This window comes from Copidosoma floridanum, unplaced genomic scaffold, assembly GCF_036245765.1.
Source record: "Copidosoma floridanum isolate Cflo_tuat_1 unplaced genomic scaffold, Cflo_Japanese_pri ptg000013l, whole genome shotgun sequence".
Classification (NCBI taxonomy): domain Eukaryota; kingdom Metazoa; phylum Arthropoda; class Insecta; order Hymenoptera; family Encyrtidae; genus Copidosoma; species Copidosoma floridanum.
In genome coordinates, this window is record NW_028321890.1 from 27,839,548 (window position 1) to 27,860,272 (window position 20,725).

A 20,725-nucleotide genomic window follows, 5' to 3' on the forward strand; every position below is an offset into this window, starting at 1 on the left:
ATTTGATCTTCTAATTTGGATTCATTTTAAGATTGTACAAGCATACGCGAGTTTATCATAGAGGGGCTGTGGGAGATGATTTCACGAATCATCTGCCTACGGATGTTATCCATAGACGCGAGTATTTTCGTTCAACGACCCAAAACTCTCGATGCGCTGTGAGCATGTTTTCACTCCCACGCACACGTACGTGCATACACAAAGTCTTGCGAGACAGAAGTGCATTTGCGTCTCGACTTTAAGTGCCACTCGCGCTCTATTCCGACGGACGGTGAGTTCCTTCTCCCGAAAGGAATGCGGACAAGCTCGGCAACCTGCTTCTGGATCCCGGAAAAACAGGTGTGGAGAAACTCTACTGCGAACTACCTGCTGTCGAAATAATCTGAGAAAATTTTTTAATTGATTGTTGATTTTTCTAATTCCAATTCGCTAAATGCTATCATTGGGGTTTTTTTTTTTCAAATAACTGGTCTTCATCCGTCAAACAATATGTCTCTCAACAGTTTTTTTCTATTTACTCAAAGTCAATTCCAATTTATACCATTTTTTTTTTTTTTTTTTTTTCAACCATTTTCCCTCCTCGCTGCTGGAAATCCTTGAGGAAATTGCATTTCGAGTAAAATATTTCCACACGGCAACGTTAACGCTCGAACGGAAGTATCGAAATTCGACAAAATTCACGAAGAAAAATTTGCCGCACCTGTACATATAGGAAACGTAGCATTTTCGTTCAGGAGCCCTGCCGCGGATCGACGAAAAAAAAAGAAAGAAAAGGAGAGACGAGGAGGGTGGGAGAAGCCATCAGCTGCAGTCACCGGAAAAGCCGTGCATTTCTCTCACCTTGTCTCTTTCCCCAATATATATATATGTTTCCTTGCATGTGTATACGAGGCAACAGCTGCAGCAGCTCTTGAAATCTCGGGAATATCGCAAGCTAAGCCGAGGAAAAGGTGCCTATACTGCACGCGATCTCGCTCCCGAAGAATTGAGGACGCTCGCTCGATCTTCTCCCCCCCTCGAGAATGTATCCGTCCGCATACTCTCGCAACTTGCACCTTTTTTAAGCAACCGATCGCGAGAAAGACTGCCGGGTGCATATTATTTCCACCCAAGGGTCTGTACAGGAAGGGGTGAGGAGGGCGTTAAGCCGCGCACCCACGGCAATACCCATAAAGCGTCCGCCCCGATTTTTCGGCCTCTCTCCCTTTCGATTTCGGCTTTTCGTTGCAAGAACGAAAGCGTGAAATACGCGCGTTGCCCGCTCGCGAAATAACGATTTCGTTTACCTCACAAAGGTCCTTCGCCGCCTCGTTCAACGTAACCCTGGTCTACTCTATCGGCCCCTGCATTGTGTGGGTATTTAAATTTTTCCACCCACCCAACCCCCCGGTAGTGCAGCTGAATCTCCCGGCCCATCGGGAAAAGCAGAGAGATTATTTCGCAATCTCGCTTTATTCCTCGTATTTTTTGGGTGGACGCACATATACATACAGGGCCATCAGACTGTAATGAAGGTCGTAAAGTGGAGGCGTTTAATGGCACCGTGTGGTGGCGAAGGAGGTGAAGAACTTTCTCCTTGATTTTTTTTTTTTTTTTTTTTTAAGAGTATAATATACATCTATTTCTTTTTCTTCAAATAAACACAAGCAAAACCCAAAAGATGATTATTCCATCGATGTGCGAGTTTCATCCATCAAGATCGCTTTGCGCTCGATTTACGCTTCACCCACGTACATGCAGCCACAAACTGCAGTTCCGTCCCCCGTTCGTTCTTCCGCCGTCGTCGAGCGCATTATTCGAGGCAATAAATCCCAGGAGACGATTTTTAAATCCCCCGGAGGCAAACAAAGAATTATAACCCGCGGAGATGACGCCAAAGTCTACCGTATCTCCCCGCGGCCGATTCGTCAAGTATCCGACGCATAAATCTCGCTTCGGCTACCGTACGACAATCTCCCCGACACTACGTACATGTGGCTTCCTCCTGTATCGTTTCTCCATGCGACTCGCGGCACGCGAGGAAACTAGCGCGTTCGACGAGCTGGGAATCGGAAGGTTTATTTTCGTCGGCCACATGCGAGGTTATTTCGACACAGCGGGTACAGCGAGAGACGCCGAGACCCCAAATAGATGTAACCGCGCCTAATACACACGCTCTCTGCTATCTCTCGAAGGAAGATGTCTCGACGCTGCGCCCGGCCGAGACGAAACAACGAGTGCGCTCCTCTGCTATTCATAAATATGCGCGAGGTTACGTCTCTGGGCTGTGCCTACCTTTTTTCTCTCTCTCTCTCTCTCTCGAATTTACGATATTTACTCTTTTCCTTTGCGCGTTCGTGATTCTGCATCCACTCGCGCGATGACGAACGGCGAGGAAGCCGACACGTGTTTTGCATAACACGCCCCGCCGCGAGGGGATACACCAGTCCCAATGAAATTATGGGTCCCTAAGTTTACGAATTGTCGCGATGTTTGGTTGGAAAAGGTTAAATTTGGCCCAAGAGTTACGTTTGGCTTTGAGTTCAAGGCTGGTGCAGTAATTCAAGGGGGTGGGACGGAGAAATTGTGCGAAGGGGTGCGAGTCTTGGTGTAATTGGCTGCGCTTAAATATCTATGCTTACATCTCGTCTTTTGTCTCTCTCGTATACAAGTATATATGTAACCGTGTACGAATGAGTAAAAAACAAAAAAAAACTGAAATTTCGAATGAAAAATATATTTATTTGGGTTCCAAAGAGGGAGAAAGGAAGAAAAGAGAGATCCAGAAGTCCGAGGGCGACTGCAAAACGGTGGACGCCTCGTATCTCCGGCAGAGTCTCATCTGATAGAGAGCGGGGTTATAAATGACCGAATCTCATCGCACGGTCCCGCTCGGCGAGCAGTCTCCTTCTATATCACGCCGAGGGAATCGCAAAACCGAAAGAGCGAAAAGAACCATGACTCCCCCCCCCCGACTTCTTTCTCCTCCTTACACGTTTTCTTCGCTCATGTCCTTCACTTGAGATCCCTCTCTCTTTCTCCTCGGAGATTCACGATGACAATACCCTTCCCTCACATGCTAAGCGATCTCCCTCGCTCGAGATTAACTTTGAACTCGACGACGCGCCCGAAGAGAAAAATACCCCGAGATCGCGCCCGAGAATATTCCGATTATTCGACGATCTTTTATTATTTTTTTTTTCCCCTCCCTCTCTTTGCTTTCTCTCTTTTTTTTTTTTTGTTCCCCATCCCAACATCCGCGTACCTCCTCACCCCCGGTTCTCCGGGATCTTCTTTTATTAAAAGCACGCGCTTCGTTCCGTGAAAAATAAACAGAATAACACGCGTGGAAAAAGTTTCCTCCTCGACTCCGTCCCAACTTTGACTCTTGTTTTGCTTCGAAATATTTTTTCCAAAAGAGCAACCGCGCTTTGAAAAACACGGAGCACAGATTGTTTTTCGACGCTACCCAATTGTAACTCCGTGTCGCGCGATGCGGGTTAATGACGTTCTCTTGTTTTTTTTTGTTTTTTTTTCCTCACCACAACGTATAGTTGGACGTAATAACTCGCTGGGGACTGGGCGGTTTTTTTCCACAAGGCTATCTCGAAAATTCCCCGGAATGGTTTTTCCCCTCGAAAAAAGTTAAGGGGGTGAGCTTTCGCCGGGAGGGAGGAAAATTTAAATCGCCCTGGCGCGAGTTTAGCCCGGCGCTCGCGTAACTCTTCGTTTTTATCGGAATGGGGGGGGAGGAGAAAGAGAAAGTAGGGGAAAAAGAGGAGGTTTCCCGAGGAAACTGCGCTCCTTGGACATTATAGACAAAAAGCTCTCGAAGACGGAGAGAGAGAGCAGAGCTTCGTGCTTTATCCCCTTCCCCCCCACCGCGGGTAATGGGGTTTCGGACTCCAAGTACCAACGGATAGAGCAGTCAGCCGTAATATACGCCCGACGACAAAATGGCCACGAAACGGGAAAGAAAACCAACTCGTCTAGTCGACCGGTATACGTATGTGTGTCGGTCGTAGACGCCTGAGTGTGTATACGTCTTTCTCTCTGATTGCGGTTAATTTTCCGCTGCGGGTGAATCGGGTTAATGTAGCGTACCGAAGGATTCGCCGGGATGCGACGTCTCGATACCTAATCTTGATGACTTTTGCGTTATTATGTCGATTCGCATCGTCACGCCTGATATATGGAGGATTTCATTCTGTACCCTTTTTGGTGCTCCTTTTTTTTTTTTTTTCAATGCAGCTGCCATCTGATGCAGCAGGAGCCGTGCAACTATACTTTATTTCTTGCTGTGGCTCTTCGATGTAACTTACGTTGTCAAAATTATGAGTATATTTTTATCCACAAATGGATAACATTTTTTTTAATAACCACTGATACGAGTGAACGTCGTCCACATTCAATCGCATCACGAATAATTACAAATAAAAAAAAACGTAAAGTTAAAGAAAGTCGAATTTTGGTCTTTTATTATTTGCTTTTGTTTGATTCCGTTAAAAATCGGGTACAAAAGGATTTTAAAGTGGTCTACCAACCAATGGTTCTTATATTATTATTTGAGTCGTAATCGAGGACGTTACTGTTCTTGAGCACGTTGGTTGAACAGTGAGGGTACAAATCTCGAACCAGATGATCTTTTCATGCACATGTACCCAATGGCCACGATTCGGATACTTTACCAATCGTGCTACGTGCAAAGATGACAAGTAATAAATTTTTTGTAAACTTACACTTTATTTACTAAACGCGGTAAAAAAAATTCCTTGAAAAAATTGTGTTGGTTCATATTCCAAGGTTGGCAAGAAGAACAATATTTGTCTCACGTATAGGTGCGTCAAAGTCGCCTTAATACCTCTCATTACCGGCACGGGAGCTTGCCGAGGGTCTTGGTTATAAGCTCCCCGAGCACGGCAATTAAAAAGCTAAGATTGATAAACGACGTGTAATTTATTTGATGGCTGCGCGCTTTTACCCCCAGGGAAGCAGAGTACGTGAGCTGAAAAGAAAAGAAAACCAAGGAAAAAATTTCTCTTCCCTATTTCACTGATTTATTTTTTTACATCATATTAAAAAAAAAAAAAAAAAAAAAAAAAAATACAATACCGATCACTCGTTTGGTCGATATTGTAACGAGCAATAGTGATGAGAAAAAATAAAAAAAAGGTCCCAATTAAATTGTACAAAGGCAATCTGCATAAACTGACGCGGCATATAATTAAAAATAATTTCCCAAGCACCAAAGGGGAGCAGCTCGTTGCGGCGGTGGAGCTGAAGGAGGGGGACGGCGCAAAGTGTCCATTAACTTAACCCGAGACGCTAATGGTTATTGTTTCAGGAGACGCGAGTAACGCGAGTATCGGCAGCGGCGAGGGCACGGGCGAGGAGGACGACGACGCATCGGGTAAGAAGAACCAGAAGAAGAGGGGCATCTTTCCCAAGGTCGCGACGAACATCCTCAGGGCGTGGCTATTTCAACACCTAACGGTAAGTAATGACCAAAAAATTTTCACCCACGTTTTATCAAATACACCAGTCGCACTTGTAAACGTTTACGACTAGCTCGGTGTTTCTCTCTTTTTTTTCCTTTTTTTTCGCCAAAGCTATACAAGAGGGGCCAATCGTAGATGAGGCGACGATTTTCAAGTTCAAGCTGGTGTATATATAATAATATAGGCTCGTCGAAAAGAGGAACAGACCAAAAGGAAAGGGGGGCCGGTGGACGAGCCGAGAGAGAAGGATGTCGTTCGTGGAAGTCGTTTTTATACGCGACGACGACGCGCTCGTGCGTATCTCGTCTGGTCCGATGGCGACGATGTGTAAAATAAGACTAAACGAATAGGAGCGAAATGATGGACCAAAAAAAAAGAAAAGAAAAAAAAAAAAAAAAGAGAGTCTGCCGTGGTGTTGTAGAAGAGTCGACGACGCGCCGATGGCTTGTTCGAAATCAGCGTTCCGCGAAGCGTCGCTCGCCCGCGATCGTCGAAAGCTGCCTGCACGTTCGTTTCTCGCTCGCTAGCACTCTGCCTCTCTCTCGGTCCTCGTGTGAAATTCCAGTGTTGAGTTGGGAAAAAAGTGCGATGGCAGCGCGTGAAATTGTTGCTTCTTGCTGCGGCTCTCTCGGAGCTCGCTCACGCGCTTTAATTGAACGCGTCCTCGCCTCTTTCTCTGCCCTCCATGGACACCCCGACACACTTTGACGCGTCAACAGTTTTCGCTAAGTAACGAGGATTATTGCTTTTCACCCTTTTTCTTCACCCTCCCTTCATTATTTGGAATTATTATTAAAAAAAAAAAAAAATGCCTTGCAATATAAGTTTTACAGCTAATTGTAATGCAAATCATGAAGATCAACTCGCATCTTGTCCATAAAACTCATATCTCATTCATTGCACATTGATCATTTCACTCTCACTTGTAGTTGAAAGCTCCTCGTTTAATCTTGTCATTATGTCCCATGAGTAAAAAAAAAGAGAGACAAAGGAGAAAACAGAAATAGATTTTGTTTCGGTCGTCTGCACAAAGTTAAGACGTAATCTCCAAATCTTTGAATGCTCGAGAAAAAGAAGCGTCCCCACGATCCTCGCACACCCCGGTACAGCTATTCACGAGTATAATCCGAATAGTTCCTGCAACACCCATTGTCTTTTCGTTGAAGGTAGAACACGAATAGTACAAGTAAATACAAGAAAAAAGCAGCAAAGAAGAGACACTCTTGTTTGCATATACGATCATGAATCCGATGAATGAGAAAAGGAGCTGAAAGTTTGGAAAGCTATAGAAAAAAAAAAAAAAAAAAAAAGAAAAATTATTCGAGAACAAACTCGGAGCAGGCGATCGGGTTACCTTTTGGCCCTAGAGGGAGGGTGATGGGGGCACGGTAATCATATTGCAGCCTCGGTTAATGCCATTAGGTACTGCCCAATCGAGGAGGGTGGCTTTGCGACTCTCCGTCTCTTTCACCCCCCCTGTCCCACTCATCTCCTATAGCTGCCGTTGCTGCCAGTATTGGATATGACGTTGGCAACGTGGTTGGCTCTTCTTGGCTTTAATGCATACATGCACCGGCTCTGGGTTAACTATCGGAGATCGATCGGTTGCGAGGGTTGGGGGTGGTGCAGAAGCGCTAGAGCACAAAGAGACAGCAGCGGGGGTTACTCGGTAGCTGCGACAGTATAGCGATGGGTGGTGGTGATGGTGGTAGGTAATCGAATCGCGCGCTCGGCTCGTGGAGAAAGGCATAATTCCGAAATTTGAGAATGCGCGGGGGGGTATATGCGGCACACACGACGCTACATTTACACCGTGAGCTGACGAATCGTATCGACAGCTCGATAAATATTTTATGAGTTGTATTAGCTCGCGTGTTTGCGTATACGATGGTGTTGCACGTACGGGGGTATCGAAGCAAGCCGGATTCTTTATTAGTTTCATCCGAGCTTATTTGGGGGTAAAAAAGGTGAAACAGAAGATTAAAAACGTCTTGTAGAAGCACGATCGTAATTCCATTCCTGCGCAGCTGAGGCTTTGATGTTTGAGAAATCATCGTAAATTAAACGCGAATGTTATATACACCCGGACTTTGAATTACTAATTGATTGGACAAGAGTTAGCTGCACGTATAAACAAATTAACAGCAATGTTTTATCATGTATCCGTGCAGGGGGGAGCGCGTTTTTCACAAGTCACGGTCTAATAGGTCAATTAACGAGTATATATCCAACATTATAGTTGTATCAGCAGAAAAAGAGTGCAGTCGGTGCCGGTAAAGGATGGTAACAAAAAAAAAAAAAAAAAAAAAAAAATGGAAAGAGCCGAGGAAGGAATGAGGAGGAGGGCAAGCCGGGCCGAAGAAAGGAGAGGCCCGATCGCTAGTGGACAGCTAGATATAAATTAAATTAATTTGACGGAGGTAGAATTCCCGGGCTCTCTTTTTCCCTCGACTTCTTTCTATGCTCTCTCTCTCTCTCGTCACTATCTCGGCGCATATTTGCTCCCCGGCCTGTCATTCCCCTCCCCGTCTCTCTGCTGCACAAGCCGGTTTGATTAAATTTTGCTCCTGTTGCGCGGATTGCCGCTGGACTGTACAAGCCGATGCAGCTGCTACGCACAGCGGCGGCCGAAACGTGCGTGTATGCAGAAATTGCGGTGCACTCGTCGCTGTAACAATAAAAAATATATATACGCGTGCGTTAAATCGACGAAGCAACGCTATCGCTACGCGCCCTCGATGATGAATGATTTTTGAAAATTAAAAGTCCCCACCCCCCTTTACTCCCGAGTGGACTTTCGGCTGAGTTGTACACGCGAGTTTGTTGATTTCGTTGCGAGGATATGTTCTTTTGGTGCTCCTGATTTCGTATCCTGATTGATACGAACGAGTGCACTTATTAATAATGCGCGAGGAATTAAATTTTTAGATTTTAGAAAAATAAGTACCCACACACCGAACGCGTTGCTTGTAAAGGACGACATTGTCGTCAAGGGCTTTCTACTCTCGCTTAGTTTAATTGGACAGAAGACACGTACCCATCGTGCGATAGCAGGCTTCCTTGGTATTTTGCACCTATACGCTCCTCAACTTCATCCAACCTGTTTATCTTCCTACCTCCCCCCCGACCCCTTTTTCTTACGCTACAACTCGACGGTTCTGCTGAAAACTTTCCTCCAGCAGCTGACGAGTCTAATGGAAAAGTTTAATTATTAAACAAGTTTTTCCTTGCACTTTCAACCTATCCCCTCCCCTCCTCCCTTTTCGTAAGTTTCTCATTCATTTGTCATGTCCCTCCGGCAGTGCTCATTTGACAGCTCGTGTTTATAAAACCCCGGAGGTTTCCCCGATTTGAATATTCAAGTACACCTACCCGAGAAGGCATTTGACAAGTAAATTGTTTCTCATGCAGTGTACACAGCATATATTGTGTATGAAGTGCGTAGCTGCATCGTCACAAAAATCGGTAGGAAAACTTTTTCCTCGGGTCCACATATACGTATATATATGTATGGGCGTGTGGGCAAAGTGAGTGCGATTCTTCACCCACTAAGTGGAAGATTCGATTTCCGGGGCGCCCGTGAAAACATAACGATCCGGGTGATTTATCCGGCACGGAATTTCGGCGATTCGCGAAATTGCCTGCGATCGCTCTCCCCGATCTGGGCGGAACGAGCAAACGGTATTATATATACACACAAACCAATGGGTGTACACACACAGAGAGGGGAGATCGAAGATTTTCCCGGTGATATTTAATCCATTTTAATTCACTCGCCGTTACGGAGGAGGGGGGGGGGGTCATATATTGTTGGCTTTTGGCTTGCAACTCCCGATCGCAACGTGTACATATACATTACGCATTTTCTCCGTTTGGCTTTCCGTTTTTCTTAAATCAATGGAAAACGCTCCAAGGAATTACATTTGCATCCGCCAGCGCTCGTATACACGCGGCAGATACGTATACGAGCTTGACATTTCGAAAATTGGAATTCCCGGATCGCCGGAACGGCTGAGCTCACCGGTATAATTTAAAATCCCGGCTTTGGCTCCTCCCGCCGCGCTACGAAAAATGCTCCGTATGATACATGAATATTGCCCCGCGATGGAAATTTATTTTATATCTTTGCTGGTATCTGATCAATTTTTTTGTTTTTTCCCTCTCTTCCAGGCGATCGATCCTCCTTTCGAATGTACATTTTCGCCGCCAATAGCTTACCTATACGTTTAAACACCTATACGTATAAAATGTAAATTGATTTAATTCTCGTTACGAAATAAACACCCGCACTGGTACAATGGCACATATAGTTATGTATAACAGAAATAAGGTGTTCAAAGCTCAAAAGGGGGCACGAGTAGACGTAAGAAGGAATCAGTAAGACGCGAGCTGGTACAAACACGCAACAAAGGATGAGGAACGAAACCACACTGTGGGTGGGGGGTTGGGGGTGCAAAGGTATATAATAATACAGCAGTGCGGGGTATCTCAAACAATTTGCATAGGCAATCATAGCGGCAGTTTTTTCGGTCATACAGGAGGGAAGGAAAGCAGGTCCCGACTTTTGGCGTCTCGAGGAGAGCGTTTTATGCCGCCATAACCGTATCCCGTCATGGCCTACTTAGATCCGGTATCGCTGCGGGGGTGGGACGAGCGTGGCCATGTACCGTCGACTCCCCCGTATACACGGTCCTACAGTCGAAGATAACCTACTCGAGAGGCGCCGTCGGAGAGGCCGTGCGACACGCCCGTTGTCACCCTATATCGGCCCTACGGATGACGGCCGGGGACGTTTGCATATACATCGCCCGGCAGTTTTCCACCCGAACAAATCGCCGAGGGCACTGTTTTTCCTCTCTCGCTGCTCTCGAGACCCTCCTTTTTTTTCCTTTCTTCCTTCCCCATCGTGCAGGCAAAGCTCTCGGGGAATCCGCGGTGGTATTCGGAGCGTTCCACGAAGGGTAGGTGAGCAAGGGGGGGGGGGTTTATTTTTCTCGCTGGCGTGCGCTTTAAACGCGCGGGGATGCGAATGAAATTTCTACGAGCGGGACACCCCTCCCTGCTCCTTTCTCTCCGTACCCTTCCCGAGACGTATTTGACTCACGTTCCCGCGTCTTGATACAATTTTTTTTCTTCTCTAGTTTCAAATGTCCGTAATAAAATTTGCACTTTTTCATTTTTTGCCCGAATACGTGTTTCCCTTTTTTCTCATTTTGCTTCGTAGCGGTGTGCTATACTCTCGCGAGTGATGGATAGCTGAACGGCATAACCTCTCGCTCGCATATGTTCGCTTCGGGAGCATTGAAGTACATTGTACTGTACACGACAATTGGTCGCATCCTCGTACTCAAATACCGTAATTTCTCCTTTCATCGCGATGAATGAAAAAAAAAAAAAAAAAACAAGCAAACTCGGAGCAGAACTTATGGGCTGCAACGCAGTTGTTAAAAAATTGACACAGCCCACCCAATAAATTATCATCGAACGAGCCGGAGAGTCCCGTTCGCGAGGGAGACGAAGCGTCGATCCCCCCCAAAGAGGGTTTGAGGAAGAAAAAGAAAAAAAAAAAAACACCTCGCGCAGATTGGCTTGCGTTAGCAGCGCGTTTTTTCGACGTGGCTTCCCTCGCGGCCATCGAGACCGGCTCGCAACAATGGTCGGCGCGCATCGACATAATTACACTCTCCTTCCTCCTCGCCAAAGCCCGCCCGGACGGAGGGCAGAGCTCGTGTGCGTGACTCGCTGCGCTGGGCATTATATTCAAATGGCGAGGCGGCGCCAGCTCACGAGTCCAAGAGGTACGGGTTATTACCTCTCTTCTCTCGCTATCTGCCTCGGGGTTGCCGGACGGAGCTCTGGTTTAGAGAGTCACAAATGGTGTTGTTGCACAATTATTATCTCTTTCGTGCATAAATGTATTGTCATTTCGAAAAATTGGAAAATTTCCTTGTGGCTTGTCGAGTAAATTACACAAGTACCGGGTTCATCCGGTCGGACGGCAGCTTTGACGTCCATTCGTTGCGGTAAAAAGTTAGTGTCTTCCAGGTGATTGACGTGAAAAAAACACGGACACTGTGGCTTGATGATTCCGGACAATTGTTTGCGCAACGCGACCGATTTCGCGAGATTGCGCGTAATTCCTGCATCAGACGACGCGAAAATAACTTAACAAGCCAAATCCAGCCTGGCTCTTGGGTTATTATCGGAAGGGGGGGTGGACTGCAGGAGGCTTTTCATTATTTTTTCGTGCAGAAAATAATCGCGTAATCCGACGTCCGACTCCCACGCGACTCTTGCCTCTCGGAATAAAAGAGCCGCGTCCTGTCCTAAGAGGGACTCGCTCGCGAATAATTTCAAAAAGTGTACCTCCTGAAAACGATCCTGGTTATACAGCTCCGTCCTCCTCCTCCCTCAACCCTGGATTAGCCCGTTTTTCTCGTGACAGCTTGAGCCTCTGCCCTTTTTTTTTTTTCAAATTCATCGCCATTAATCCCTCAAGCTTGCCTGCCAACGAGCATTTTATCTTGGCCCTCTTTCTTTCTGTTCTTTTCTTTTCATACAATGTTCTCGCGTAATCGAAAGTTCACTTGATAACAAAGAAAAAGTTACGCATAAATTTACACGCATTTACCGCCGAAAACAGCCGAATCCACGATAATTAGTATTTATTCGTAAATAAATACACAAAGGGGGGGAGGGAAAGAGAGGGCCAGGACACCTAATCCAGGTGGGGATTTAAAATTCCCCGTATCTCGAGGGCGCACTCGCTCGGCTACACTGAAAAAGCAAAGGTACCCGTATGTATACACACATGGGGGGGTGCCTCCTGTCGCACGCGTTAATTCTTCCCACCCTCGAGGACCCACACTGGGCTTAGCCACGGGCCATCCCTTGATTTACTCTCCTTCCCAAATTAACCTGCAATAACCCAAAATATACGTGTTTGCTTGTGGCAACCTTCGCTATAAAGGAGCTCGTATCAAATGGAAACGGAGGATACTCACCTCTCGACAAATCCGAGTGAAAATTATTCACGGCTGGTCGACGATGCAGAGGAAAAGAAGAAAAAACGAGAGAGAGAGAGACGCTCATATTCTGGGAATCGAAATGAGTAACGTGGGCCGTCGCATTATTCCCACAGGAAGCCGTGGGCGGCGGACTCATTTCTCTTCGCTGTCAGGAACCCGTTTATGCGTCCGTAATATTCCCTTCGCTGCAGTATGTATACACGCAGTTGTCGTCGTCGGCGTTGTTGTCGCGAAGCAGGAGAAGAAGGCCAAGCAGAGCACGCGAGCGACAAAGAGTAGGCCGTTATCCTTTAAATTAATCCAATTATGCCGGCCGAGAGTATATAATATACATGTATGATACAGGTTCCCGGGACATTAGCGCCCTTACCTCGACCGGGAAAAGCCTCGTGTCCACGCGCGTATATGTACATATACATTCAACGTAGACGACGCAGTCCATCTATATGCAAAGGCCGGCCAGCTTGGAAGCTGTACACGTATAGGATTAGGTTGCAGCGATTTTGCGCACAGCGAGGCCACGATATCGCTTAGAAAATAGTGCTCGGTTTACACCCCCCGATGGCATTCACGCGCACGCCCTTAACTAACACTTTCGGGAGGGTGATTTCGACGCTTGCGGGGCTTCTTCTTCGTGATCGCCTTGTCGTGCCCGAATAGAGTGATTATGGACACCTCGTTTTTACAGAATCCAAAACCATACAGAGGGACAAAAGCAGTCTCGCAACTTGAAATCAAATTCCATGCAAGTATATAGTATTACGGAAAAATCTCGGAAAATAACTCGGCTGGGTATACATATTTCGTAGTGTCCATCGGCCGATGCAAAACGTTGCACGTTAGCACGCGGCGTTAATACAAAAGCCTGGTAACGCATAACCCATGCACCCACGCACATATGGACACGTATACCCATACAGCTCGGTAAACTTCGGTCAGTGCAAGAGCGCCATCGAGTATTGATGGGTTCGGGGGGGGGGGAGCACAGCATCTCTCCCCCCGTGGTATATAATGCATGTATATATGTACATACTACACACGCACGGGTTTCAAAGAGCCCCTAACGTCCGACGTCGCTTCCATCGAGATGATGGGGTATACGTACGCGCGACGGCAGTGGCAAGGGTGACTCGCGGATTATATTATTCACAATACATTAAGCACTTTCACGCAGCGGTCTATGGGAAAACTGGGGGGGTTGTTTGTGCGTGAGAGAGATAGCCCGTGCCCACTTCGATGCCGGCGTTGTCGTTTCGCGCGCCCGAGTCATCGGCAGCGGTGGGTGTATGGGGCTCGTTTGTCGGTGGAATCGGGAGCCAGAGGGTGGCTGTAGTCGTAGCCGAGGGAAGGTCGTATCGATAGTTTGGCCTCGCAAATGGCTTTTATGAAGTTTTAATGACTCGTGACGTGGCAGCTGATAATTTCAGAAGCACGAGGAAGCTGTTAGTCGCTGCTCTGTTTTCGTGATGAATTCATCCACGATGGTATAGGTACCCAACTACATTTATCTTTGCACGGTCACATCAGTCGAATGAAATGTTGAAAAATACGTTGGAATTAATAATAATTATTGTTGAAAAGTACTTCAAAAGACTTGATCGCTTCTCGAGAACTGTTAGGTGTTAATCTCAGAGAGAAAGAAGCAATGGCATATTCTTTATAAATATTAACAGTATACCTTAACAAATGGAGCTCGTATCAAATAAAACTTTCAATCTGCAATGTACCTGTATTGCAAACATCGATAACTCATTGGATCTTTTATCTGTGATATGTCGAGGAATGTCTTACAAAAGCTTCTGCCAAGCTTGTGGCCAACTCGATGAATACTTCATATCGAGGGGCAGTTTGGTTCTTCAAATCCAACTGCGTCCCTATGGTATTTTTCAAATCATTCATACATCTTTCAACCCTTGAACACACTTTTAACGGTATCCTAGGTTTTTTTCTTTCTTCGTTGGTTGATTATCTGTAACGTTATCCTCTTAACTATACCCAAACACTTTGCTGGTCGTTACACTTGTACTATCATCTACAGCACTTGAAGCGATCGCTGCATTAATTTTAATTTTTTCGGTAGGTGTGTCTATGCGCTCGTACGTACTCGGCAGTCGCGTTGATAATTGTTTTTTTCAACTTAAAATAATCAAGGACCGCTGCAATCAGTTTTATTGTTTTTTAATTCTGAGTCAACCCTCCGAGAAGTATACGTTTGCACGGGTGCGTGTATTTGCGCGTGAAACAGCGAGACGAAATGAAAAAAAAAAAAAAAAAAAAAAAGTGTAAAAGCAGCTGCTACCTCTGAATTGCCAATCTCGTCTCTGCGATCGATGCGTTATTAATTAATTATAAACACGCGCTCTCGCTCGCTAATTGATCGTATCGGCGAGTTGCCTGTACCCGTTTTGCGTACAAGCTTGTTCGGTATAAATATGATTAAATTATGCGCGCATGAATTTTTCAACACCGTAGCTTTCGGTGTTGCACAGTTTTGTTGACCACTTATCGGCTGTGGTATTTACGTCCGTTGTTCGCTCTCGGCTTTATTTTTGTACTGTAAAAATACACAGCGTTCGAAAGGTACACCTATATGTACGTTTGATGGGTATCGACAATTTTTTTTTTTTTTTTCCGTTGAGCTACTGCAGAGCAGCGCATCGATCCTCGCGACGGAATGAAAAACGATGCCCGTACGCAAATGATCATGCTTGAATTCTCAACAACTTCATTTCCTCCCCCTAGCTCGACTCGAGTTATCTTTTTTTTCCGACTTACACGAGGATGATCCTCCCGTGAGGGAGAACAGCAACGATTAACCTCCGTTGAAAAATCCGCTGCACAAGAAAGATATAAGCAAAAACAATTTTCCCTCGTCCCTAAAGGAGGTAGTACGTGCCGCTGAGAATCCCCAAACAGAGCCGTCTTCCGTCCGACGGAGAGACCAAGAGGTATGTGTGTATACAGTATCGGCTGAAATTTTCAATCCTCCGTAGCGAAGAGAGCAGCAACAATGTGGGCTCGTCACGGGAAGAAAGGCGTGACATCCGTGGCGAAGGGCCGATTGTTCGGCCCCGATAGGTGGCTCCGCTCCGAGCACCGCTGAAAATCCGAGAGAAGAAGAAGCAAGACGAATCGGAGGCTAACGGGGGCGATTTGCACGACTACCTGGAATACCCCGATAAAAACGGCGAGTCTTTGATTTTTCGACGATTGTTTTACTACGTAAAAGAGTTGCAAAGTACCATGTAACATCTCGAAGCCTTTTTTTTACTTGCTACTTTTCGTGCGTAAAATTGTTTCTCAAGCTGCGTAATTTTTTTTCTTCTTCCTTCCCACTCTCGCGTCGATCGAGACATTTTCCTCCGTACATAAATTGCAAGGTGGGGGATTTCTCATCTTCGCGTAGGTATATACATATGTATATATACGTAGTGCCAATAACGGCAGCAAGTTCCCTTCGCTCCCCCCATTTCACCGGGACGACCCGACCATTCTTTAATTCAGGCTGACAGGTGAACCCTCGCCCTCCCTCCTCCTCGTCTATGTACCCTTTCTACGACCCCCTGCCACCTAGACCGTACGTAGCGTCCATCCCTCGGGGTAAGATAGATCCGTTCTCGGGATTTCCTACGGGATCCACCGGATCTTATATCACCAGTGGCCATCTCTCTCTGTATGTATATATATATATGTATTTACAAGGAACACCCCATCCTTCTCTCCCTCTGGCTCTTTTTCTTATTTCCTCGCTCGCCGGCTCTATTGCCTTCTGGTGCTCTACTCCTCCTCGCAAAAGGTGCTCCCTACACACGGCGGAGACTTCCGATGCGCTGATCAGACCTTATGGTCCCTGGGAACGTTTACCGGAGTGACGTACTCCCTCTCTCTGCACCTCCCTTCGGCCGTAGTGAGCTGTTTACCTCGATTTTCCCGGCATTTTCATTCCCCGCTTCACTGTCGGGCAGGGCTTTTAGGTAACGACATATGGTAGAGGGAATCAGGTGCTTTTCAAATTAAGGTTCGGAGCAAATTGCGGCGAATCGTCAAAGTAATCGATCGAGTCGAAACGGGAGTGCGTCTTCTCGAAGCGAAGCGAGAAAGAGACGAATATGCCGCGCTGAGACGCGTTATCTGGCGCCAGTCCCGATTTTCGCACGCGTTGCCGCGAGGCGCTCCGAGCCCGAGAGATGCGCGTTAATTATTTATGTAAGCTCGGGCGGTCAGCTTCCCATTCATTAAGCTCTCGGTCGCCCTCGGCTCGACTACATGTGCGGGGGAATTTATTTTCGCGAATAAAGTGAGAAACGCCGACGCCACGGCCGCGAGGTCGATGCCCACGCGACACACTGACGATTCGTCGTATACGGAATTGCACTGAACTGAATAATCATGAGAGTCAAGTGGTGGACGAGCGTTAATTTTTCACGCGGGCCAATTGTCGTTTTTTTTTTTTTTTTTTTTTTTTTAGAACAGAGTCTTTCTTATACTCATCGTTGATGACTAATGCTTCGATGATTGCAAATTTCCATAACCTTTTATTAATCGAAGGATTGCCTATTTTTTTTCATTATTTATAAATATGCTTCCTATTTCTAAATAATTTTTAATACTCGAATAATGTCTTGAATGATTGTGCAAAAAAATTGGCATCGAAAATTCATCTCTCTTATACGTATGACACAAGCTTTGCCGTAATTGCGACTTGTATGGTGTCGGTTTGGAGCACGTGAGGTGCAATATCCAGTGTTCTTGTGCTCGTCTGACCAAGACCGCGATTTTCGCCGGTGCATCACCCATAAATATGTGTACGTATGGATACGGGTATCGGTGTTGGTTGCCGGTGCGGCAGTGGCCAGCACTTGTCGGCTTACAACAGAGTTTCGGGCCCCCATATATAATGTTTACACGGCCGAGTGAGCGAGCGTCTATACTATACGCTACACCTATACCCCCGAACACGATCCACCTATCCTCGAGCCTGTATCCTTTTAGCCATCGTGTATACACGTACAGGAGGACACGTAAGGCAGAGGACTCGGCCGGCGAACAAGTTTTTGTAAGCCCACAACGCGGAGGAGCCAGTGTGTGTATAGGCCACATTCCACGCGCGACCGAGAGAGGCGAAGGGGAGCTCGAGGTGAGAATGACCGAGGCCGTCTTCGAGGGAGAAAACATCTGTGGAGCGCGTCGGGCTAATCAACGCCTCCTCTCGCGCCGCGTCGGGGGAGAGCTTTGCCAGCTGTAAGTGCGACCCGAATCGAAATTCCGATCCGCGCGACAAATCCGAGCTTTCGTCCCCGGATGGAGTGGGAGATCCCCCTTTTTTTTTCTATCGGATTCCCGCAACGACCAAAGGATGATTTACAACCTGCCGACCAGCGTCCCTTGATCCTCCCTTTTTTTTTTGCTCGCTGTCCTCCTTTCTTGCTGATTCCTAATTACTCGTATCAACATTCCAAAGGTGCACATGGATACGCATTATTATTGCTCAAGCTCGACGAGTCGGTGGTTTATTTTTGTCCCGATGAAGCCGATTGTTTTGCTAACAAAGTTTTCCGCCCCTCTGTACCAAACGCGAGATCGTCACGTACAGATAAACTGGCAAAAATCCAAGAGTAGACAAAAATGAGGAGAAATAGCGATCGTGCGTCTCTTTTTTTTTTTGACGCGTAAAACGACGTTAGCGTGTAAGAGGTAAAAACGAGCTACAGCGAGTGTGGAGGGGTGTGGGGGGAAAGAGATGAATTAAAGTCTGGAGGTACAAGCTACACAGCAACGCGTACATAGTATACAGCTGGCGAAGGTAATTGCAGCGCCACGTGACTTTCTCACACACTCGCCCCGCGTAATCATCGTCTGGGAGCGTCGGCAGCCGCCCTCTGTCCCTCCCCCCCCCGCACGTTTTCCTCCTTCTCCTCCCGTGCAAGCTCTCGGGGTTATATTCCCAGTCCTCCCCGCGCGCTCACGGTAGAAACGAGCAATTTCATTACTGCTTAACGCCTGTCATAAATCTCTTCCTCTCTCTCCCTCTTCGGGATCCTATACCTCGCTCTTTTCCACGTTGCAACCCCTTCTGTCTGTCGCTACTGCTTCTTCCTCCTCCTCATCTCTCGTCTTGGCTCTGCTGTTGTTTCTCCGTTCTTTTCCCTCCTCGCTGCCGACTGCCCTATGGGTCCTCCGACGACAAGAGCCACGGTGCACAAGGAATGTATACAGTGTCGAATGTGCAGGTACACCGTACACACGCTGCACACTCGCAGTCGAGTTCATTCCCTTTTAAAGACCCCGAGAACGAACAGTCGGCGTAATTGAGTTTCGATTGTACGTACACCTAACTCCCATCTTCCCTTTTCTTTTTTCATTCTTTCTTTTTTTTTTTTTTTTTTCCTTTTTTTTTACCTATGATTTATCACCACTCTTACAAATTAATTATGAAATGTTGATCCTCCACGTGGGCCCCGCTTCGTTCATTAAATTCATTTCTGTTGTTCAATCTTGCATTTTTTTTTTCTCTTCTCCCTTTGGGTCTTACCATGCTCGGGCTGTTACTACTTGCACCGTGTATAACCCGATAAAGTCGTCAAAAGGGACCTACGAGTGATTTTCAAATTAAAGCCTATACTCTTGCTGACCATTACATGAAAGGCCGAGACCATCAGAGAGAGAGATGAGAAGAAGAAATACTACTGCACGTTGACACATGTTATATTTAAGAAGGAAAAAAACTCGCAGATCTGTGCGTCTCCGCGTCTGACCGCAAGCTTCGATTTCTGGTCTTCAAAGCTCAGCTGACGGTCTACTGGACATATTTTCGGGGAATTTATCTCGGCTTATCCACGGGGGATCAGAAGACGTGTCAGGGTTTCTGTTTGTTCGTATACAGGGAGTATATTCGAGGAAAATGAAAAATTTTGGTTTTTTGCCTATTTCCAAAAATGTTATTGTATAAACTCGATAAATTCGTGACTGTATTTTTGGAATCAGTTGTCGACTCTGTAGCCAAACTTGAAAAAAACTGCAGGAAATCAACCTTGCAAGAATTTAATTGTGAGCAAGACTATGCAACGCTCAGTCAAACGCGATCTCCTCGATGCGAATGACGTCGATCGATCCTTTTTTATCCTACTTCTCCTCTCCTTTTTTTTTTCTCCCTCCCTAATTATTCACCAGTGGAGCCTTTAATGGAGCTCGACTGGCTCGCTAGCGCGCATACATAAAACTATAATCGCGCCTATAGCTCATCCCGGACCTCGTCAAAGAAAATTATCTCCTTGAGCAAGAGAAAGACGAAACGGCAAGAAAAAAAAAGTCGAGAAGGGCCGAGAGGATCGACGCTGCGAGAAGAAAAAGTCTATTATTCGCCGCATGTATATTTTTAATAAACGGCGTCCATCAATCGAAACGCGCATGTGTGTACGGCCGCTCGCATGAATTTGCAGGTCATAAATATGCAAATCGCACCGCGCGTCCGTAAGCTGCTGCCATGCGACAATTATGCAACGATGCCCTTCGTTATGGCTCGCCTTTTTTCTTTTTTTTGCTCGCGAACGTGCAGCTTTGACTTATTTGCCGCGAGGTAGATACACGCGATGATAATTCAGCGTCTTTTCGGATCGACGAACGCGAAGCCATTGATACACTCTCGAGGGGCACCGGAGTAATTTTTCAAGTGAAAAAAAAAAAAAAATAAATAACCATACGCGCGTTCCACCGTTTCCCGCGCGAATATTCACCTGATATCTTTATGTCGGAGAAGTCGTGTGTGTGTGTGTACAACATGCCTCTCGCGGTCTGAAAATTAAAATAAATGCCAAGTATATACATGTAGGTACATAAGGAACGAGTATCCGCGGTATTCACGCGATTAAGGAGAAATTACGAGGGACGAGAGCGCGCTTCTACGGCCATTCAGGCATTCCTTGCTCTCGCCCCGGCAGTCTCTCGCTCGAAATCGTCAATTAGATGTAGATTTCCTTTGAGAGCCTCCCTCGGATCGATCCGGGAGATAGCACGAATCGCTCCCAGGGAGTCGAAGAAACGAGGAGTATACGTATAAAGCGTCGTTGGGTGCACTCGTCGATTCCGAAGGTGCGAGGCGAGAGCGCGTGACAATTACGCTGTACGCGACTGTGAAAGATTTATCAGAAAAGGAGCATCTGAAAGTGCAGGGGAACCAAATGTGATGGAGAAGGGCGAGTGAAGTCTCGGCTGGACGGCTGT

At 46.5% G+C, this 20,725-nt stretch overlaps 1 protein-coding gene across 1 annotated transcript in view; it reads left to right on the forward strand.

The window, feature by feature from the left end:
* Window positions 1–20,725, forward strand: part of hth (Meis homeobox homothorax) — a 380,124-nt gene that overhangs the window by 245,095 nt on the left and 114,304 nt on the right. Inside the window, exon 10 of the mRNA XM_089590775.1 lies at window positions 5,324–5,472. Coding sequence (XP_089446901.1) covers window positions 5,324–5,472 — 149 coding nt within the window. The remainder of the gene's footprint in view (window positions 1–5,323; window positions 5,473–20,725) is intronic.